At 36.3% G+C, this 24,633-nt stretch overlaps 1 protein-coding gene across 1 annotated transcript in view; it reads right to left on the reverse strand.

Moving 5' to 3' along the window:
* MTHFD2L (methylenetetrahydrofolate dehydrogenase (NADP+ dependent) 2 like) overlaps positions 1 to 24,633 on the reverse strand; it is a 139,428-nt gene that overhangs the window by 50,375 nt on the left and 64,420 nt on the right. Inside the window, exon 6 of the mRNA XM_007463214.1 lies at positions 24,127 to 24,219. Within this exon, the coding sequence (XP_007463276.1) occupies positions 24,127 to 24,219 (93 nt within the window). The remainder of the gene's footprint in view (positions 1 to 24,126; positions 24,220 to 24,633) is intronic.

Genomic DNA, 24,633 nt, shown 5'->3' on the forward strand with positions numbered 1-24,633 from the left:
CATTTTATTTCCCACTATTCACTTAGGAGAAGAGAAAGGCTGATTCAATTTCAATTGATTAAGATTCCAGTTCAGGTGTATCCTGAATTTTGAAACTTGGTTTCTCCACTGAAAAGGTCAGAAACATCTAGTTTTATATTACATTCAATTCTTGGAAAAACTATGGCTGGGTGTACCCAATGATGTGGAGGGATGAGCATGAAAGAAGTACCTGTGGGGAGGACAGATCTTCCAAATGTCGTGACATATCATTTTACAGTATTAAAAAATCCTATTCATTAATATCACCACTGCTCTTGTGAGAAAAAACGTTAAGTATTTGGAAACTGTCAAGCTCACAGTGGGGACACTGCTTTCGCAAAATTCTAAGTTTGCCTGAAATCAAACTATAGCCTAGCTCACACATCTAGTACAAGTCCACCACAACTCGCCTGGCTGCCTTTTGTACCTGCTACCAGTCTTTGCTTTCATATTTTCCTTCCCACTGACAAAAACAGACCAGTGGGCACTCTGATCCATTTCCTTCAAGCCCAATAGAAGGGTCTGTCTTTAGTGCCAAGCAAAGATTTCCCCACCCCATTCACCTTTCTGATCTGAGGGTCATGCCACTTTCCAGCACATTGGAAAGACTGTGGTGATGAATATAATGAATGATTTCATTCTTCACTTGAGACCCCACCCTCCACAAACAGAGAGTGTCACAACCTTAGCATATAATCATCCCATGACAACAGTTGGGACAAATAGTAACAAGAGGATTGTTCTGTCACACCTATCAACAAACTGAAATGGTGTTAGTTCTAAGTTTGGTCCTCCATAAAGCATAACAATAGTGTTATTAAACAATGTTTGGAGCAAAACCTTACAGAGTCCACTACCATAGATGGGGTCAGTATGCAAGCCAAAGTCAGGAAAGAATGGGCACCTTGAAAGAACGAAAAAACTCTCTGTTCTCTTAGGGATTTAATGGGTGGGTCTGTTACCTTGCCTACAAGCTTTGTTTGGGGAGAATAACTAGTTGTTTATATCATTATCTGTGATGCAAGGACCACAAAATTAAGGGCAACACATTCATATTCATTTGGAAACATTAAAACTATCCAGAGCATGGAACTCTGAAGAGGCTTGAGATGAAAGGCGGGAAATCAAGGGAATAATTTTTTGAGGTTAAAAAAAAAAGCTTATTAAAAACAAACAAATGAAACTAAATGATAAAACTAAATACCAAAAAAAAAAATCCAATGCTTGTTATAAAAAATGAAGAAAATCCACACAAAGGGATTTGAGAAAGCTTCTCCATTAGGAACTAGTAGTTACCCAGTAGGGTAATCAGGTTTGCCACTTGGTCTGCACAAGCATGCAGTCTGAGTCATTGGAAAGAACCTGGGCTTTGGAGGCAAACAGATCTCCACCTTGACAATTATAAATTGTGTGTTCTTACACTAATGGTAAGATTATATTCCACAATTATAAAAATAAACACAATGACACTTCCCCAAGCCCTAAATTTCTTGTAAAAATAAAATTAAGTAGATGAAAGCACAGAGCATGGTGCTTGGCATACAGTAGCATTTGATGAATGACAATTGCCTTTGGTTTCTTAGTTTTCTAACTGAAATCTCAAACACAATATGAATATTGTGTTGTATATAGCTTTAATGACATTAAGTTACCATAAGTGAACTTATTCCTAGGTAACTAAAATGTCTTTCTTCATATAAGTTGCTTTCTTTATAAGTTGCTTCAAACTTTTTTTTTTCAAAAATGTCATGGTATAATTAAATATCTTTAAATAAATGTCATTGTTAACTTCCTTTTGGCAATTTTAGCAATTCAATTTATTTTGTGAATATCCCTAGTTATTTGTTTAGGGTAAAAAACAAATATACCTTAAAGGACCACATATAAATAAACCAAAATTGCCCCAGTTTTACCTGTTTTAGCCACTATTGTTATGTGACTATGATCTCCAGCTGATTCCAGGAAAGCAATGTCATAAGCAGTGAGGCATTATTTTTGTCTCTTTGGTCAGGGGAGGGGAGGGGAGCCTTTCCCTTACATAATTATTCTAGGATTAGTGGTGCACCAACCATTTTCCATCTAGAGTTTACAGGCCAGAATCCCTAATGAAGCACATTGGATGATGAGAGAACATTTGATGAATATATAAGAATAAACAATAGGTAAAGAAAGATTTTGATTTGAGTTCTAAATTAATTCCTTGGCCATGAAAACACACAAAAAATGTACAAGGAGTTAAAACTTCTCCAGTTGGAGCACGCATTTTGCTAGAAACAAATATGGGTCTATGACAAAAAGAAACGGAGATGAAGGGATAATTTTTGCCCCTTTCAACAGATTATTGATTCCTAAAGAATGTCAGCCTCACTCTATGAGATTATGCTCTTTAGCACTGCCATGCATTATGAATGGGACACATATGGCAGGCTGTTTTGTAAAAGCTGAACTGGAATAAAGATGTAGCAATACTCTACTCAAATAAGGAAAATGCCAAGTTTTTTTGCTATTTGAATATATGAATGTGAAATGTTCTTAATTGGCAGAGAGTTACAGAAGTGTAGATATAACTCTGGAAGCTTTTTGCAAATTTAAACTCATCCTTGTTTTTTGTCTTCCTTAAATATGCCCCTTGGGTTCTATTAAAAAGTGTTACAAATAAAATGTGGAGTGTGACCGACATAGCTGTAAATTCTTGAGAAACAGTTATGCATGCTTGATGCCTGCTCCTTCAATTATTATAACACTGGCACTTAAGAAAAAACAAATAAACAAGGAAAATAAAAGCACATCCCCACTTTCCAAAATTATGGCAACAATAGCCAAAAGCAGAATGAAGAATTAAGATCAGGGGCTTTAGAATAAGACAGGGCCCCAAGTGCTGGTTCAGCTACTTCATTATATGACCATGGCAAATCAATTCACTATAAGCCTCAACTTTTTGCATCTATAATGTAAGGATAATAAACTTACTAACCTCATAAGGGTGTTGTGAGATTTAAATGAGATGATGTTTCAGAAATGCTCAACAACTATTAGCCCTATTACCATAATAGATAAACATTGTGAACACTAATATTTAAATAAAATGATGAAAATCCTATACTGAAACTCTCTATTCAAAGATTATTTTCAAATCTGCTTGATAACAACCACTATGTTTTAAAAAATAATGTTCCATAAAACCGCGGTGGGGTGGGGATGGTGGTGTGCTGAATTGGGCGATTGGTATTGACATGTATACACTGATGTGTATAAAATTGATGACTGATAAGAACCTGCAGTACAAACAAACAAACAAACAAACAAAACAACTAATACTAAACTTCCTTTGGGTTATTTGTATGGAAATATGTTAATATAAATGTTTCAGACATTACATGAAATTTCTAAAAATCTTATATGTTCTGGTATAATGTTATAAGTCATAATTCTAGTTATTACTTTAAAATGTGTATCTCAGAAATAACTAAATTTCCTTGTCAATTGTACTATTATGAACTTTCATCAAATCTTTAACCGTGGTCATTTTGAAGTCTTTTGTCATTTACAGACAGTTCTGGGTGTACTCTGATGCTTTCGCAAAAATGTTCCTATGAAAGTGTTTCATCTTCAAGGAATTCATGGAAAAGACTCTGACAAGTACAGGTTTCTGGTAACTGACTATACTGCTGAGCTGAATGAAGAAGCATTTTCAGAACTCTAATGGAAAACTGATGAATTCATAAAAGTGCTAACAAAAGATCAAGATGAAAAAAAGAATTAATTACATGGGACTGAGTGAACTGATGAGGATGATTATAATTTTTGTGACTTTCTGTTTGAATAAAAAAAAAATCCCACAAGGACTCAGAGGCAAAAAATATACAAATCAATTTTCACTGCAAAGTAAAGAGGCTGTTACAGTGGAGGATTACTGGACTGAATGTCAATATCATGACATAGTATGAGTGTGTTTCGTGTTTGGTAATTGCAATCATTGTTGCTTTTGTTGTGGTCATCCATTTACAATGCCTGGTGTCAGTTTATCTCTTGTAAAAATAAAATACAGTGTGTGTGTGAAAACAAAAAAATAAAATGGTAAAAAAATTAATGTCCCATGATATGCAAATATAAGAAGGTAATAATTATTTAATTATTTAATACCTCTCTTTTCTTCTAAGAGTTATTGTTTCAGCTAATACATTTAGGTGTTTAATGCATTTTAATTTAGTTTCTCTATACGATGTGAGGAAGGGATCCAATTTTATTTACTTGTATTTAGATATCTGCTTGTCCAAGTAAAATTTTTCAAAAACACTGTACTTTCCCTATTGAATTATCTTAGTACATTTCTTCAAAATCAATTGACTATAAATGTAAAGGCTCATTTCTAAACTCTCAGTTCCACTGAGGGAAATACACACACACACACACACACACACACACACACCTACACACCCATCTTTATGCTTGTACCACATAAACTATAGTACTATGGATACCACAGTTCTGTAGTAAGTTTTGAAATCATGAGTTGTAAGTCCTCCAACTTTCTTTTTGTTCTAAGATAGTTTTGGCAATTCTGGGTTTGCTGCATTTCTGTATGAATTTTAAGATAAACTTGTCAAGGTCTACAAAAAAGGCAACTGCAATATTGGTAAGAATTGAATTGAATCTATATAACAGTTTGGATAGTGTTTCCATCTTAACAATGTTAAGTCTTCTGATTTATGACTATAGGATATTTTCCCATTTATGTTGGTCTTCTTTAATTTAATACAAGTTATATCGTTATTTTGTTAGATTTATTCATAAGCATTTTATTCTTTGTTGGTGTTACTGGAAATGAAATTGCTTTCTGATTTTATTTCAGATTTTCCATGCTAATACATAGAAATAAAATTGGTAATGTGTATTGATTTTTGTATTCTGCAAAAAAAAAAAACAATAATAATGTCCCATGATACTCAAATATAAGAAGGTATTAATTATTTAATCACATAGAAAAAAACTTAATGTCCCTATACATGTTTTTTCAGAAATGTCAAGGACTAGCTAGTGCTGGAGATGAATCAGATAAATTTGAAACTAAATAGGTTTTTCTAAGGTTTAAAATAACACAGGGGCAAAAAATGACTGTGCCTCTATTCATCGCAAAGCTTGCTTCAGTTAAAATCCGGATTTGTCTGCGACTGAATATAGTAGAATGAGGTATTAATGACATCTGCATAGTTCTAGGGGCTTGAGGCAAGAGGAAAGACCTTCAGCAGCAAGGAACATTCAAGACAGAATGGCAAAGGTAGAAAAAAGGAAGCCAAATGTGAGCAGGTACAGGTTTTCCTTTCCTACCTCTTTTCCTCATATTCTTGCCTCACTCCTTCCTCTTGGTGCTAACTGAAAACTAGATGACTTCTTTCTACTTCTTTCTACTAAATTAATTTAAAAGCCAAAATTACCCTCAATTTCAGCATCCCTAGGCCTTTCAGTTTCCCATCTGTTTTTATAAGCTTCATTGAGATATAATTTATATCCCATATAATTTAATTATCCATTTAATTCACATGTCTTTTCATTTCTTCTTTTCTCCCAAGAAGAGTCATTTAATTAGCACTCTTGGTGCTTTGCAGGAGACAATCCATTTCAGCTTAGTACACCACGCCCACGCTCTTCTACCTTAAAAGGTTAACAGTCCCAGAAGACAACATGGACCACAGGCAGAATCTTGCCACAGACTGGGAATGGATCATCTTAATATTTTTTATTTCATTTTATAATTGTGAAATCAGTACCTCTTGAAGAATTTATTTGGAGAAATCAGAGAAAGATAAAGAATCAGTATTTATCTATCACCTATTAGCCATCAGCCTGAGGTAACAACCCTTCTCAAGTTGTACTTTTTCATCTTTATTTTCTGTTGTCTGTGTGTGTGTGTGGTTTTACTTAGATTTCTAGCATGTCTATAATCTAATATAATTATTTTTCAAAATATAATTGGTCGTAAGAATTCCTTCTTATAGCTACACCATCATTTATTAAATATTCCCATGTTGTTGGATGTTTAGGCTGTTTCCAACTTTTTGCTATGATAAATAAATCTGTGATGGATATCTTTGAATATTTCTCTGAAAGCCTCCTTGTATTGCTCTTTAGGATAAACTCCTGGATGTATTGTTTTGAGACCTAAGATAATGTCTGTTCACAAGCTTATATCTGAAACAAGTTTTAAAGTCTATTTATTTGTGTTTGAAGAAATTTACTCAGGTTTACGATCTCATCTAATGCCCACAGTAAACTAATGCCATTTTCTAAGTTCTTTTCAAGCCATACAGAGCTTCCACTAAAAAGTCAGAAAATTTATCATAAAGTAGAGGAGGGGGAAACTCCTTCAAGTAGATTTTTATTCAAAAAAAAGTAAATTTGGGGTGACATCTTAATGACCTAAAAGAACTTATGTTACTCTTAATGTACAAAGAGGAATTCTCATTCATTCTGACATGGTGTATCACATGATTTTTATGACTATCCCAAGTATCCTGTGAAAGATGTATGTTATGTGTCCTTTGTTTTTTGTGTGTGTGTGTTTTACAGAGACAAAGAGTCTTCCTGCCTATCTTTAAAATAACTTTAAGTATGAATTATGAGACACATACAACAGAAACATGATGGAAATACAACTGCCCTTTTTTTGCAACGTAAATGTGATCCCTGATATTGATTTCTATCTTGATTGAAAGGGCACACATTAGGAAGATACTAAGAGCAGACTGGCTGCAATCTACACACTCAGAGAAGACCTATGACTTATTTAAATTTGTTCCAACCACAGTCATAAAGCCCAAATCCATGCATAGTTACTCATTAATGCTCAAGTTTTGTAACAAAGGTACGTCATTCTAAAATAATCAATTATTAAGTAACCAAGTCAGAAATAAATTAGGGAGGAAACAGAAGAAACGCATTTAGGTGAAAGATGGAGAGCCAGAGCCTGAAACATTTCTCTGAATATATACATGGGTGAGAAGAAAGGACTTTCACAGAAACCTGCCTGAGGAGATCTATGGCAACACAGTGATTCCCTCCTCGTTGCCCTCCTTCAGAACCAAAGCCACACCTAAAGCAGGTAGCTAGGTGCACAGTCAGATTCTCCATAGCCTATTTCAAACACCACCTCTGTATAGATTATTACACAAGCATTGATGTGTGATATTTCATCCCTGAATTTTTTTTAAAAAATAGCTTCCTGAATTTTAATTAGATGTGCGGTGTTATTGCAAAGCCACAACTAGTAATGACTGACTCTAGATCTAATGAAATAATTTCACTTTCTGCCAGTCATCACACATTTGGGAGAGACATTCAGCAATACCACAAATCTGAATGTACTGCAGGAATGATGACTTCACCAAAGAAGGGCTCATACTGCTACCCACACGAGAAAGTAAAGCAATGGTATTTTCTCGTTCTTTCACTGAAGACAGTCATCACCTCTCAGCCGTTTCTCTGCCTTCTCCCTACCTTACCTTTGAATTCTGCACCTGTAAACTCAGAGTCAATGGTGTTGATGCAATGCTATATTAAGCTTTCGGGAAGTGGAACAGCCCTAAATAAGGTGTTAAGGAGAATCTAAGTTTGAATGGATCCTGAAGAGATCATCTGCCCCGATGAAGGCTTTTTTCAAGTTTTAGGAAAAAACCTTAAACCAAGATAAGCACCTGACTTCTAAAGAAGGAAGTTTATTCATTTAACAGTGAGTTTTCTAGTTTCCAAAGTAAGATTCTTCATGAGGTACAAGAAATACGATAAATAAGACATGGTCCTGGCCACTGGAGGTCACAATGCAGTAGGAGTAACATCAATACTATCCCCTAATGTGGTCACCTTCAGTGCTGTCCCACTTGTAATCCGTACTGTTCTTTACTCATCACATATCTCATCTAGGTCCTCTGTATTGCCATTCTCCTTTTCCTCTGTCACTATCTTGTTACACTTCAAAAGTTGCAATGTGATGCTTGAAAGAAAACTTTACTACTTTAAATAAAGGCACCCACTGTCACCCCATGTTAGCATCATGTATTTAAATTTTACATAATATTAAGGCATATTTCATGCCTTACATGGGTCTAAAAATGACTATGAACAATGACTTGATACAGCCTCATATAAAGTAAGGGCTACTAAAAAATTAACAAACTATAAAGAGGTAAGTCCATTGAAGGCATGGTAAAAAGAAAATGCCTTAAACCTCCTCTTCAGTGTAGTCCAGATAGCATTTATTGGAGCCACTTGTTGAAGTGAGTCATAATATTCAAGGGACATATTCAAAAGGGCACAGAAGCTGTAGAGTAGATTTTAAATCATCTGCTGATAACCAAGGAAAATATCACGGCTTTAGGCACCACTCTTTATTCAATATGGATTAGATACCCTAGAACCTATTGGTTTTTAGTGCAGAGAGAATAATTTGCTAACAGAGGGGTAGAGGGCTTTTAATCCCTACTAGCATGTAGACTCTGAATGTCATACCCATGTCTGCCTTGACCAGACCCTCCAGAGAGTTGAATAGACAGCAGAGGGGTAATAATAAATAGAAAAAAATAGACTGGATGACCAGGAAAAAAAACAGCCTAAATGGCCAGGAAAATCTATAGAGCATATCCAAAGTATGTAGAACTTTTGTTTCAGGTCCTAGTTTTTAAAAAATAAGAATGAATTTAAGTCAATAGATGGTTCAAGCAAAAATTAAGCAGCCCAGCCTCAGAAATCAGACCATAAAGAACTGAAAAAATAATTTGTTCTTGTTTTACAAAGCATTAAAATAATTATATAATAAGCATGAGAAATACATGGTTACTATAACCAGGCTCTCTGGTGAAAAAAATTATATGAAGATACAATAGTCTGTGAGAATTGAGGCTGGAAAAAGCAAGTCAACTGGGAAACCTAGCCAAGCCATATAATGGAAATCAAATGCATTGAAGGATAAAGGATGATCATGACAAGTCCACTAGGCACATACCAGAAACACAAGCTCAAACAGAAAATAAAAGCTGTGAGAAACATTTATTAATGATGCTTAAGTTTATATGTGGAAAAATTCAACATTTATGAAGTTAAGACAATCATTCTATTTTTAAAGCATAATTTTGCCTCTACTATATGGTGTATTTTGTTTTCCCAAAGATGTTTTCTCATGTTACTCAAAAAGTACTTGCAAAGATGATAAAGAGTGGAGTTACAAGGGAACAACAAGTATGAAACAGCAGAGCTTCAGAAAAAAAAACCACAATATTTTTCCTACACAATTATTCAAAGTGAATGCTGCAATAAGAATAGGCCATCCTTCATTAGCACTGGTTATGCAGAGGCAAAAAGGAAACATATGGAACTTACACCAACCAATAAGCGTCAGACCTGACAGGACTGCCAATCCACACAGCTTCGTTCTTAAAAAAGCTATTTAACAACACTCATGTAAGGCATAAAATATACCTTAATATTATATAAAATTTAAATACATCATGCTTACATGGGACAATATTGGGTATCTTTATTTAAAGTAGAAAAGTCCTCTCAAGCACTACATTGTGAATTTTGAAGTGTAACAAAATAATAAAAGAGGAGGCGAATGGCATTGATTGTATAAACAAGTGTTTTGTATAAACAAACTCACTCTCATGGTTTTATCCATGCCTCAGTGTCTGGTACCATTGATGCTAATGACTTCCAAACCTATCACTCCAGATTAGAGCTTTCTCCCTCACCCCAAATCCATAGACCTCAATCCTCTACTGGACTTCTCCACTTGAATATACCATGAGTGTTTCAAATTTAACAAGTTCAAATGGGATTCATCATCACCTCCCACCCTCTCATCTTCCCCCACCGCCCAAACCTTGCTTCCTTCCTGTATGCTCTTCCTTGTTACTGGTAACACCATCTGCCCAGGATCCAAAGCCAGAAAGTCTTTCTAGTCTGCTTTCTGTGTCTCTGTTTGATTTTCAACTATTCCTGTATTAGTTTTAGAACCACATCAATGCTACTTCCAGTCTCATCCTTGCCCAGGGGCTACCAGAGTAACTGTTCTAAAATTTAAATATTATCATGCTATTCCAACGTTTACAACTATTTAAAGGTTACCCATAACCTACAGGATAAAATCCAAATCTTTTCATTTATTTTGCTGTCTTGTCCTTCTCAGATGCTCAAATTCATTTTTCACCACTCGCAGACAGGCATCTATCATTTTGAAATAGTTAAAAATTTTTTGATATATGCATAGTGTTTTATAGCTTTAATCTACCAAAAGTCCTCTTCCCTTTCATTTTTCCCAGGGAGTTTCTGTTCATTCTGTGGGATGGGACCCACTCAATCATTTCATCTTCAGAGTCAGTGAAACACAGCTGTCACTCCTCCTCAGTGGCTCTTTCTCTCTGTCTCTGTCTGTCTCTGTCTTTCTGTCTCTGTCTCTCTTGGACTCTGCCTCTCTCTCTTCTCTCTGTATTGTCTCTCTTTCTCTCTGTTTCTCTCTTCCTAGATAGCCAGACATATACATATCTACACACACAAACCTCTAATACTATGTCAGTGAACTGTATTACCCTAATTTGTTTGTACTTCTTTCTCCTCTGCTAGGCTCTAAATTTTCCAAGAGCTGAAACTATAATTTATGTATCTTTGTTTTCCAGACCTGATGTAGGCCCTAATATATGTAGTGGCAAAATTAGTATCTGTTCAAAAAACGAATGAACCCAAGGAAATGCGTACAGACTTCTACACTACAGCACTGTTTATAATAGCAATAAATTGGAAATAACATTCATATCCATCAACAGAAAATGGATAGTCAACTGAGTATTATACAACTAGTGCTACATGTATTTACATGAGCAAATCTCCAAAACGTAATGCTAATCAGAACAAGTTGCAGAAATGTACAGCATGTAGAATTGAAAACATACATAATATTCAGGTCTAACAAATCTGGTTGATGGTTATATAGGTGTTAACATTGTTTTCTTGCTATTTTTATGCATATTTTAAATATTTCACAATATAAATTTCTTAAAGACTTGGCCATAAAAACATAACAGAGTAATAGTAACAATGGCCAGAGACATTTCTTGAAAGGGCCTTTCCCCTTTGTGATATACATATAGGTAACCAAGTAAAATTAAGTATAAACAACATATCATTTAACAATATAAAACACGCTTCAAAGGAAATCTGTATTTCTTCATAATAAAGAAAGGTCTTTGATTTAATTGCTCTTTACCAAAGAAGTTCTTTTGGATACTGCTATGGACACTTGCTTTATTCATGAAAATTAGGAAGTATATATATGTGTAAGAAAAGAATCTCCAAAGAAAAAAAATCAGTCTCTGCTTATCATGTACTGATACTATCAAATGAAAACACTTGGAGATGAAAGATTGCATAAGTCCATGCAATTATAACAAGCTGAAATATATATATATATATATGGGTCTCAAGTAAATGAAGAAAAAGAAATTAAACCTTGGGATGCTTCCAGATGCTTATTCTGGGGGGAATGTTTTTGCTTAGGATAACATGGGTCAAGGAAAAATATAAGAGTAAAAGTTTATATACACCTTTCACAGCATATATATTAAGGTACCAGCAACTTAAATAAGCCCTTTAGTGCTAAATGACAATTTTTTGTATATTTTCATTTAAAGCATACTGTAGTATTAGTCATAGAGTCATAACATGACAGACTGAAGGGAAGAGAAACTACATTCATTTAGTAGCAATCATGTGCTAGGCACTTAATTCTTATAGCAGACTATACCACTAGTATTATTACCTCCATTTTATAATAGTTGAAAATGAAGTCCAGAGAGTTAAATCTGATTTTTAAGGTTAAAACTGAAATTGAACCCAGATCCTCCTTACTTTAAAGGCAAGCTTCTTCTACTACAATACCCTGCCTCATATTCTAGTCCCTTTCTCTTTACCCCACAGAATACCATCTTCTTGTATGTGTATCCTTAAAGCCTCATAGTGTACCTATTTGTAACAACAGGCCTAGAGAATGGGTTACAAATGATACTCATATATTAATTTTGTATATGTTAAAGCTGTTTAATTACACACATGTAAGGCATGAAATATTATATACACATATATGAATACTATGTACACATATACAGCTTTTATTATTCACAAAGGTTTAAATGTTAATTTTGGTTTTGAGAATACAAGTAACCATTCATAAGCAAAGAAAAAACTTAACACCAATATAATAAATATTAAAGGTCCCTTTTGCAAATAATGTTAGGTATTTACAAAGATGATTACAGTTGTTTACTGCAATATTCATAATAGTAAAAAACTGGGAACAATCTAAAAGTCCAACAATCAAGAGCTGAATAAATAAATTACAGTATGCTCATCATATAGAATACTATGGAGTCATTAGAAATCATGTTTTGGGGACTTCCCTGGTGATGCAGTGGTTAAGAATCTCCCTGCCAATGCAGGGGACACGAGTTTGAGCCCTCATCCGGGAAGATCCCACAGGCCATGGAGCAGCTTAAGCCCGTGTGCCACAACTACTGAGCCTGTGCTCTAGAGCCTGTGAGCCACAGCTACTGAGCCCGTGAGCCTAGAGCCCATGCTCCGCAACAAGATAAGCCACCACAATGAGAAGCCTGTGCACCACAATGAAGAGTAGCCTCTGCTTGCCGCAACTAGAGAAAACCCGTTCGCAGCAACGAAGACCCAACGCAGCCAAAAAGAAAGAAAGAAATCATGTTTTAGAATAATGCATTTTATGAGAAACAGTGTGGAGCCCTAAAATACAAACTGTACACACCAGGTGAAAGAACTATTGTAAATATTTAGATTTCCATACGAATACAAAATAGCGGAAGGCCAAACAGCAAATTGTTAGCTGTGGTTGGCTTTGGCTGGGATTATGGGTCTTTCCCCTCTTATTGTCCATGCTTCCTAGGTTTTTACCTTAGGGATATGTTACTGACATCAAGCGAAAGAATCAATAAGCAAGCGCCCTCTTTATACATTGATGAAGCTTACTTATTGTAGACCAGGGAGGCTTTGCCTATGTGGTATCTCATTTGGGGATGGATTGTGGGGACTGGAGTGGGGACGGGGAGGAGGCAGGAGGAGAGAGAGGGAGACTGGGAGGGTGGGTAAAGGCTTGAGATAACAAACCCCTTAGCCGAAGTGCCTCCACCTCCCCCAGCTCCTTGCAAAGTCAGACTTCCAAAAGAGAGAGAGGCAACAAGGGACTCATCCAGGGACAACAGAGTACACAGCTATGAGCAAAGCTCTGAGCATCATGAGAAGCCACAAATCTTAAGTGAAAATAACGCTTTTATGAAGTTGGTCTCATGCATAAGTCACATCTTAGATTAATTTATTTACATTTATGAAGACTAGTAAACATTGATACTATGTTAGTATCAAAAGTAACCAAAAAGTACATTGATTTAGTTATATAAAAGTTGTAGCTTAGGGCTTCCCTAGTGGCGCAGTGGTTGAGAGTCCACCTGCCGATGCAGGGGACACGGGTTTGTGCCCCGGTCTGGGAAGATCCCACATGCCGCGGAGCGGCCGGGCCCGTGAGCCATGGCCGCTGAGCCTGCGCATCCGGAGCCTGTGCTCCACAACGGGAGAGGCCACGACAGTGAGAGGTCCGCGTACCGCAAAAAAAAAAGTTGTAGCTTAATAATCAACTGATTTATTATTTCTAAATTATTGTTCAGATATATATATATGTAATGGCCTGAGAAGGACTAGCATATAAAAATTAGCATATAACATTTATTGAGTATTTGTAATTTGCGAGTCACTGTGCTATGTTCTTTACACAGACTGGCTGGCTTAACAACACTATTGTTAGAGGTTATCATATTTTTCACACCGAAGAGATTGAGGCTCAGGGAGATGGGATAACTTGACAAGGTTATACGATTAGCAAGTGGCAAAACTGGGAGTTAAATTCTGGAATTCTTACTCTAGCAAGGCCTGTGCTTTCACAGTACTCTATACCATTGAAAATAATTGAAAAAACTAATATAAATGACAAATTTGGGAAGGCAGGAAGGAATTCTAAATGGAGAAGCAGAGGCTAAAGGTGAGAAGATGGAGAATGAGAAATAGGATATGGGAGGAACAATAGCTTTAGTGAGACCATGAAATGTGCTGGCATCCACTCAGGAAGCACCCAGGGCTGTAAGTGAGCAAGTTCCACTCCCGAGTTGCATGAGCTGCCTATGGTGGAGTTGAGTATTTCCACGCCCCACCCCTTGGAACTTCTCAGTGTTCCGGCATCCTGAAAATTACTAACCTGGCTCCAAGAGGAGGTAATTTAACAGAGGGAAAACTCCGAGTAGGATGATGTGTAATGGGAGTGTGTCTAAAACTTGATAATATGATGGGAGAAGCAGTGAAAAGAAGTTGGTTGGTCACCTTGCATTTTATGACGAGTAAGTATGAATATTCCAAATTACTGAATTACCCATTTATCCTGTTTTATATTACAATGTCTGTCATTGAAAGTGTTGCAATAGAGACGCTTCAGTTATGATTGTGAAGGTTCATTCATCATGCTGGTGGGGAGAGCTTAGTGGACAAAACATCACCTATCACTATGACATTCTGCATTCAGAAGTTAATATGCTAGTGGCATTGACTCAGCAGCTTATCTTCTGAATGAAGCCAATTCCACAGAGTTTACTCAGATGGGTGGAGGGTCCTTTGGACAATGTCTGGGAAAAAAGTGCCTATCCTGCCTGGATAATCAAAATTCCTAGAAGTTTTACAAACTGAAGATTTCCCCCAGTTTCCTGGAAGCATGAGATAAAGGCCAACCAAAGGTCTTCCACCACACTCTCAGAATTAGTGCCTTATTCTGGCTAGTTTCCCCTGCTTTATCACTAGCCTTACACAAAGCCAATTTAGCCTTCCCCTATTTTATTTTTTTAATTTTTATTTTATATTGGAGTATAGTTGATTTACAATGTTGTGTTAGTTCCAGGTGTACAGCAAAGTGATTCAGTTATATATATATCTGTATATATCTATATATATATCTATATATATATATAGATATATTCTTTTTCAGATTCTTTTCCCATATAGGTTATTACAGAGTATTGAGTAGAGTTCTCTGTGCTATACAGTAAGTCCTTGTTGATTACCTATTTTATATATAGTAGTGTGTATATGTTAATTCCAACCTCCTAATTTATCCCTCCCCTCCACCTTTCCCCTTTCTTACTATATTTTAGATGTCTATAATAGTCTCTTTACTTTCTTCATCCTGCTCATAATTTCTTAACCTTAATCTTCCAAATCAAATCAGTCCATTCATCCACTTAAGGATAAGAACTATTCTTTTATAAATAAATCTTTCATTTTTATGGCTTTATCAATTTACTTTACAATGACAAAGTAGGTATGCTTAGTAGTCATAAAAATAATGCTATCACTAAGTGAATCAACCAACATCTCAGACGAATGATTCCATCTTTATAAAATTATTCTTAAAAATTTATCATCTAAGTTTATATCAATTTGAAGAAGTCCTTGCTCCAGTTGTAATCTCAAAATGAATACAGCGCACATTTATTGAGCACCCACTGTGTGTCAGATATTGTTCTAAGCACTTGGCTTAGAAAAAAAGCTAAAACAAAACAAACAGTCCTGTTCCTGCTATAATCTTGTGAAGGTGACCAACAACCATAAACAGGTGTTAAGTGCTATAAACATGATACAGGAAAATGTCCTAGAAGCAGATTCATGCTCTCTGTGAACTCAGAGGTAGCTATAAGTAGAGACTTGAAGCTCCTTATTTCTAAATACAGTTTGACAATCTGATTTTCAGATTCAAGCTTCTAAATTAGCCCAATTTTTTATTTTTGAAAGTAGATGCTTAAAAAGTAAGTGATACATAGTTAAATCTATAAGCATAGGACTATAGGAATTTGAGAAACTGAAGGGGTGAGATTAATATTAATATAAGTTAATTTTATTAATGCCCCAGGATCTTCACACAATGATTTCCTCTTTTACATTTTTCTTCTTCAAGCCCATTCTGAGATTTCGTCAATACATTCTGTATTGTCATCTATCAGACATCATTAATCTTTCTGATACATCGCGCACTGCTCCTCCTCTACTCTTCCTGACTTCTAGATGGGACTGCTTCAATATATGCTGACATCCTAGTTATGACAATGATCCAGCCCTCCCTGTTCCAGCTATCTCTGCCATTAGATCGATAACTCCTTTTTTTTTTTGGGTTACGTGGGCCTCTCACTGCTGTGGCCTCTCCCGTTGCGAAGCACAGGCTCCAGACGCGCAGGCTCAGTGGCCATGGCTCACGGGCCCAGCCGGTCCGCGACACACGGGATCCTCCCGGACCGGGGAACGAACCTGCGTCCCCTCCATTGGCAGGTGGACTCCCAACCACTGCGCCACCAGGGAAGGCCCCTCTATCTCCTTCTTTAATACCCACTGCTAATTGTGTTTGTTATTTCCCACACATAATGCACGATGTGATCATTTTAGTTAATATTTCATTCCTATTGTCCAGTTATATAGAATTTCTTTTTTACATTAACTCCTGCTTTCTATATAATTTCACTGTAATTTACCTTTATATATTTTACATTTAAATTCTCCAGGTGATTATTAAGGAAGTGGAAATGTAGCAATCTTTAGTTATTTCTTATAAATTCTCAATTTTCTACCCTGAAATTTCCCATTATCCAAATATGTATTTCTTCAGAATGACTGCAGGGCTTTGTGCAGGGCTGTCTTCCAGCATTCAGAATACCTTTGTATCTTATCTAGTTAGAGGCTTTAGAGCTAGAATACAAGATGGGAGCAAGACCTGTTTGCACTGCTTTTGTTCAAAATGTCTTCCAGGTCAGAATTAGGATGGTGTGCGGCCAACTGGCTGTCTGAAGTAGCTACACACCTGACTGGCGCACTCTGGTGGTAAGAGGATACTCTGAGCAGGATGGCTGCTGTACAGAGCCTCCATGCTGTCTCTACCCCTAGGGGCCTGAGTACCTCGTGACTCATTTTCTGTTCATTTTATATAGCCTTGGTCCTTCCTTTCCCTTCTCTTCCTTTATTTTCCTTTTTCTTTTCCCTGTCTTATTTTTAACACCTTGTACTCAGTGCTGATTTAGGCCTTTACAAAGGAGCACACAATGACTCTGTAGGAGGAACTCAAGGATGATGATAGTATTCACATGCATACTTGGGACCTAAGGTTTGATTTAGTCACAAAAAAATATCATTGGTTCTTGAAAGAGGATTTTAATCACCCATTTGTCATTTCTTGTCAAAGAAAATAACATGAGTATGAATGTACACTGAGGGATTTTTCCCCACTAAAAGAAAATATTCATTCAATGTTATAATTGATAAATGGGAACTAAGGTCAATTGTGAAATAGTCATTACAAGTTGGTAACATTGAAGTCAAGTAGCACCTTTTAAAGACAGTGTAAATTTCATTCTGTCTAAAGTTAGAGATGAACAAGGACGACCACTCAAATTCCTCTCTACTCACCAAATCCTGAGACTGGTATGTGAATCCAAGTGTTTCTAAAAAGAAGTCAGCAGAGGGCAGACAGCAGAAGCAGGAAGAATTACAATCCTGCAGCCTGTGGAACAAAAACCACATTCACAGAAACATAGACAAGATGAAAAGGCAGAGGGCTATGTATCAGATGAAAGAACAAGACAGAACCTCAGAAAAACAACTAAATGAAAAGGACATAGGCAATCTTCCAGAAAAAGAATTCAGAATAACGATAGTGAAGATGAACCAGCACTTCAGAAAATGAATGGAAGCAAAGATCGAAAAGATGCAAGAAATGTTTAACAAAGATCTAGAAGAATTAAAGAACAAACAGAGATGAACAATACAATAACTGAAATGCAAACTACACAAGAAGGAGTCAATAGCAGAATAACTGAGGCAGAAGAACGGATAAGTGACCTGGAAGACAGAATGGCAAAATTCACTGCTGCAGAACAGAATAAAGAAAAAAGAATGAAAAGAAATGAAGACAGCCTAAGAGACCTCTGGGACAACATTAAACCCAACAACATTCGCATTATAGGGGTTCCAGAAGGAGAAGACAGAGAGAAAGGACCCGAGAAAATATTTGAAGAGATTATAGTCGAAAACTTCCCTAACATGGGAAAGTAAAGAGCCACCCAAGTCCAGGAAGCGCATAGAGTCCCATACAGGATAAACCCAAGGAGAAACATGCTGAGACACATAGTAATCAAATTGGCAAAAATTAAAGACAAAGAAAACTCACTGAAAGCAGCAAGGGAAAAACTACAAATAACATACAAGGGAACTCGCATAAGGTTAACAGCTGATTTCTCAGCAGAAGCTCTACAAGCCAGAAGGGAGTGCAATGATATACTTAAAGTGATGAAAGGGAAGAACCTAAAAACAAGATTACTCTACCCAGCAAGGATCTCATTCACATTCAATGGAGAAATCAAAAGCTTTAGAGACAAGCAAAAGCTATGAGAATTCAGCACCACCAAACCAGCTCTACAACAAATGTAAGGAACTTCTCTAAGTGGGAAACACAAGACAAGAAAAGGACCTACAAAAACAAACCCAAAACAATTAAGAAAATTGTCACAGGAACATACATATCGATAATTATGTTAAATGTGAATGGATTAAATGCTGCAACCAAAAGACACAGGCTTGATGAATGGATACAAAAACAAGACCATATGTATGCTGTCTACAAGAGACCCACTTCAGACCTAGGAACACATACAGACTGAAAGTGAGGGGACAGAAAAAGATATTCCATGCAAATGGAAATCAAAATAAAGCTGGAGTAGCAATATTCATATCAGATAAAATAGACTTTCCAATAAAGAATGTTACAAGAGACAAGGAAGGACACTACATAATGATCAAGGGACCAATCCAAGAAGAAGATAGAACAATTATAAATATATATGCACCCAACACAGGAGCACCTCAATACGTAAGGCAACTGCTAACAGCTCTAAAAGAGGAAATTGACAGTAACACAATAATAGTGGGGGACTTTAACACCTCACTTACACCAATGGACAGATCATCCAAACAGAAAATTAATAAGGAAACACAAGCTTTAAATGACACGATAGACCAGATAGATTTAATTGATATTTATAGGACATTCCACCCCAAAACAGCAGATTACACTTTCTCTCAAGTGCACACGGAACATTCTCCAGGATAGATCACATCTTGGGTCACAAATCAAGCCTCAGTAAATTTAAGAAAATTGAAATCATATCCAGCATCTTTTCTGACCACTACGCTAGGAGATTAGAAATCAATTACAGGGAAAAAAACGTAAAAAACACAAACACATGGAGGCTAAACAATACGTTACTAAATAACCAAGAGATCACTAAAGAAATCAAACAGGAAATCAAAAAATACCTAGAGACAAATGACAATGAAAACACGATGATCCAAAACCTATGGGATGCAACAAAAGCAGTTCTAAGAGGGAAGTTTATAGCTAAACAAGCCTACCTCAAGAAACAAGAAAAATCTCAAATAAACAATCTAACATTACACCTAAAGGATCTAGAGAAAGAAGAACAAACAAAACCCAAAGTTAGCAGAAGGAAAGAAATCATAAAGATCAGAGCAGAAATAAATGAACTACAAACAAAGAAAACAATAGCAAAGATCAATAAAACTAAAAGCTGGTTCTTTGAGAAGATAAACAAAATTGATAAACCATTAGCCAGACTCATCAACAAAAAGAGGGAGGGCTTCCCTGGTGGCGCAGTGGTTGAGAGTCCGCCTGCCGATGCGGGGGACATAGGTTCGTGCCCCGGTCTGGGAAGATCCCATATGCCGCAGAGCGGCTAGGCCCGTGAGCCATGGCCGCTGAGCCTGCGCGTCCAGAGCCTGTGCTCCACAACAGGAGAGGCCACAACAGTGAGAGGCCGGCATACCGCAAAAAAAAAAAAAAAAGAAAAGAGGGAGAGGACTCAAATCAATAACATTAGAAATGAAAAAGGAGAAGTTACAACAGACACCACAGAAATACAAAGCATTCTAAGAGACTACTACAAGCACTCTATGGAAATAAAATGGACAACCTGGAAGAGATGGGGAAATTCATAAAAGGTATAACCTTCCAAGACTGAACCAGGAATAAATAGAAAATATGAACAGAGGCAATCACAAGTAACGAAATTGCAACTGTGATTAAAATTCTTCCAACAAATAGAAGTCCAGGACCAGATGGCTACACAGGTGAATTCTATCAGAAATGTAGAGAAGAGATAACACCCATCCTTCTCAAACTCTTCCAAAAAATTGCAGAGGAAGGAACACTCCCAAACTCATTCTATGAGGCCACCATCATCCCGATACCAAAACCAGACAAAGTTACTACAAAAAAAGAAAATTACAGACCAATATAAGTGATGAATATAGATGCAAAAACCCTCAACAAAATACTAGCAAACAGAATCCAACAACACGTTAAAAGGATCATACTCCATGATCATCATCCCAGGGATGCAAGGATTCTTCAATATATGCAAATCAATCAATGTGATACACCATATTGACAAATTGAAGAATAAAAACCATATGATCATCTCAATAGATGCAGAGAAAGCTCTGGACAAAATTCAACACCCATTTATGATAAAAACTCTCCAAAGAGTGGGTATAGAGGGAACCTACCTCAACATAATAAAGGCCATTTACAACAAGCCCACAGCAAACATCATTCTCAATGGTGAAAAACTGAAAGCATTTCCTCTAAGATCAGGAACAAGACAAGGATGTCCACTCTCACCACTATTATTCAACATAGTTTTGGAAGTCCTAGCCACAGCAATCAGAGAAGAAAAAGAAGTAAAAGGAATAAAAATTGGAAAAGAAGATGTAAAACTGTCACTGTTTGCAGATGACAGGACACCATACATAGAGAATCCTAAAAATACCACCAGAAAACTACTAGAGCTAATCAATGAATTTGGTAAAGTTGCAGGATACAAAATTAATGCACAGAAATCCCTTGCATTCCTATACACTAATGATGAAAAATCTGAAAGAGAAATTAAGGAAACACTCCCATTTACCACTGCAACAAAAAGAATAAAATACCTAGGAATAAACCTACCTAGGGAGACAAAAGACCTGTATGCAGAAAACTATAAGACAGTGATGAAAGAAATTAAAGATGATACAAACAGATGGAGAGATATAACATGTCCTTAGATTGGAAGAATCAATATTGTGAAAATGACTATACTACCCAAAGCAATCTACATATTCAGTGCACTCCCTATCAAATTACCAATGGCATTTTTTAGAGAACTAGAACAAAAAATCTTAACATTTGTATGGAGACACAAAAGACCCCGAATATCTAAAGCAGTCTTGAGGGAAAAAAATGGAGCTGGAGGAATCAGACTCCCTGACTTCAGACTATACTACAAAGCTACAGTAATCAAGACAATATGGTACTGGCACAAAAGCACAAACATAGATCGATGGAACAAGATAGAAAGCCCAGAGTTAAACCCACACACCTATGGTCAATTAATCTATGACAGAGGAGGCAAGGATATACAGTGGAGAAAAGACAGTCTCTTCAATAAGTGGTGCTGGGAAAACTGGATGGCTACATGTAGAAGAATGAAATTAGAACACCTCCTAACACCATACACAAAAATAAACTCAAAATGGATTAGAGACCTAAATGTACAAGAGGACACTATAAAACTCTTAGAGGAAAACATAGGAAGAACACTCTTTGACATAAATCACAGCAAGATCTTTTTTGATCCACCTCCTAGAGTAATGGAAATAAAAACAAAAATAAACTAATGGGACCTAATGAAACTTCAAAGCTTTTGCACAGCAAAGGAAACCATAAACAAGACAAAAAGACAACCCTCAGAATGGGAGAAAATATTTGCAAATGGAGCAAGTGACAAAGGATTAATCTCCAAAATATATAAACAGCTTATGCAGCCCAATATTAAAGAAACAAACAACCCAATCCAAAAATGGGCAGAAGACCTTAATAGAGATTTCTCCAAAGAAGACATACAGTTGGCCAAGAAGCACATGAAAAGCTGCTCAACATCACTAATTATTAGAGAAATGGAAATCAAAACTACAATGAGGTATCACCTCACACCAGTGAGAATGGGCATCATCAGAAAGTCTACAAACAACAAATGCTGGGGAGGGTGTGGAGAAAAGGAAACCCTCCTGCACTGCTGGTGGGAATGTAAATTGATACAGCCACTATGGAGGTTCCTTAAAGAACAAAAGATAGAACTACTGTATGACCCAGCAATCCCACTACTGGGCATATACCCAGAGAAAACCATAATTCAAAGAGATACATGCACCCCAATGTTCACTGCAGCACTATTTACAATAGCCATGTCATGGAAGCAACCTAAATGCCCATCAAGAGATGAATGGATGAAGAAGATGTGGTATATATATATAATGGAATATTACTCCGCCATAAAAAGGAACGAAGTCAGGTCATTTGTAGAGATGGGGATGCATCTAGAGACTGTCATACAGAGTGAAGTAATTCAGAAAGGGAAAAAAATATATCGTATATTAACACATATATGTGGAACCTAGAAAATGGTACAGATGAACCAGTTTGCAGGGCAGAAATTGAGACACAGATGTAGAGAACAAACATATGGACACCAAGGGGGGAAAGCGGCCGGGGGTTGGGGGAGTTGGTGTGATGAATTGGGCGATTGGGATTGACATGTATACACTGATGTGTGTAAAATGGATGACTAATAAGAAAATAAATATTAAAAAATAATAATAATACATAAATAAATAAATAAAAAGAAGTCAACATAACATTGGGTTTGCCAAAAAAGTGCATTAGGCTTTGCCGTAATCAACTTTTTGGCCAACCCAATATTTGTCTTCTGTGAGTATATCAGCTGCTACAGCAGTATTTTACTTAATGTTGACCTGTGGTCTGAAAAATTGTATTGCCTCTCTAAACATCTGATGTCTTACTTATGTCAACCCAGTTCAAAAACTTGCACTTGATATCATCTGAATATAATTTCTCAGAAAAATGGGAAATGTGCTTAGCTTTACCAGCTTACTGGTGACTTCTTGAAAAGAGAATATTTCTATTTTTACTCTATGAAGAGGCAAATTACTCCACCTGGAATCATCACATATATATTCTGACTTTCAGAGAAGGGCCTATATTATAATAAAAAGTGAATTAAACTTGGTTGAAACTAATTTAAACTATTATTATTCTCTTCATCAAACTCAATTTCTTCTGGAACTTTTACCCACCCTTCATAGTTTGTAAATACTCAGCAAATCAAGTGTAAAGCCTAGAAATTACCAATAACATCTAATTGATAAACAAAATGAAAAACGCTCCCATTCTAGTCTTGGATAAAACAACAAGAGTCACAATTATCTGCAATGTAGAAATGCTATGTGGCAAGAGTAAAGATAGAAATGAAGGGTAGAATTAATTTGTATGTTTGATTATAAAACAAATTAAGGAAAAACCTAGATCCATTAAGTAGAAGTGCAATAACTGTTCTCTCTGTTTCTACTCCTGCTCTTCTAGACTCAATTCCCCTTGACACAGTATGAATAATATTTTAAAAACATAAGCCAGATCATGTCAATCTCCTGCTCACAGCCATCTTTGGCTTATATGAAAGTCCTTACAGGGTCTACAAGGTCCTATGTGAGCTAGCCCTGGCTACTCTTTCAACAGCATTTCCTATCAGTCTCCCCATAACTTATTCATGTTTAGAACCAATCATGTCTGTCAAAGTAATTGTAAAAGTACACATTTATTCTTGTGCTTAATCCGTCATTCCAAAGGCTGTTTTGTTTTTCCACAATGAAGTGATGAATGCTAACATAGGTATAATGGACCAATATGATGATTGCCAAGAGACAGAAGGAAGTCAGTCCCTACATATACCTAAGTCTCCCAAGAAGCTGTTCTTATAGACATGTCAGCAATTAGGGCAGGAATTAGTCTGCTGATGACATTTCACCAAATAACAGCCACTAAAGACTTACCTGCAGCTACTACGATAACATCTGCCAGCAGTGTATGGATCTTCAGTTGTTCTTTGGGAGTATATCTGTGAGCTATTGTCACAGTTGCATCACCTGGAATGCAGAATAACTTCCATTAATGATTACTGAGTTTTTCTTTTTTTAATTTGTGAATGCTCCAATTCTAGAGGAGTTCCAGTTACATCCTAAGAATAGTAAAACTGCTTTGAAATTATCAAATCACTTAGCAAGCAAAAGCTAGATAACCTAGATGACTCAAAATATTATACCCCTCAATTGAACAGTGGAAAATCAAATGAGATAAATGAAGGTATGTGCTGACCATCATCGGAGAGTTGTAAGTAGAGTCCTAGAAACCCAGGATTTGAAAGTTCTGTATTGACAGGTCAATATGTAGATGCAGGGGATACTCACTGGCTTGATAATATGTAAATATTGAAAACGACAAAATAAGTGCACTAAAAATGGCACAATGTACTGTGGAAGCATAGATGAGAGATTAATTCT

The sequence above is a fragment of the Lipotes vexillifer genome, unplaced genomic scaffold, assembly GCF_000442215.2.
Source record: "Lipotes vexillifer unplaced genomic scaffold, Lipotes_vexillifer_v1.1 scaffold872, whole genome shotgun sequence".
Classification (NCBI taxonomy): Eukaryota; Metazoa; Chordata; class Mammalia; order Artiodactyla; family Lipotidae; genus Lipotes; species Lipotes vexillifer.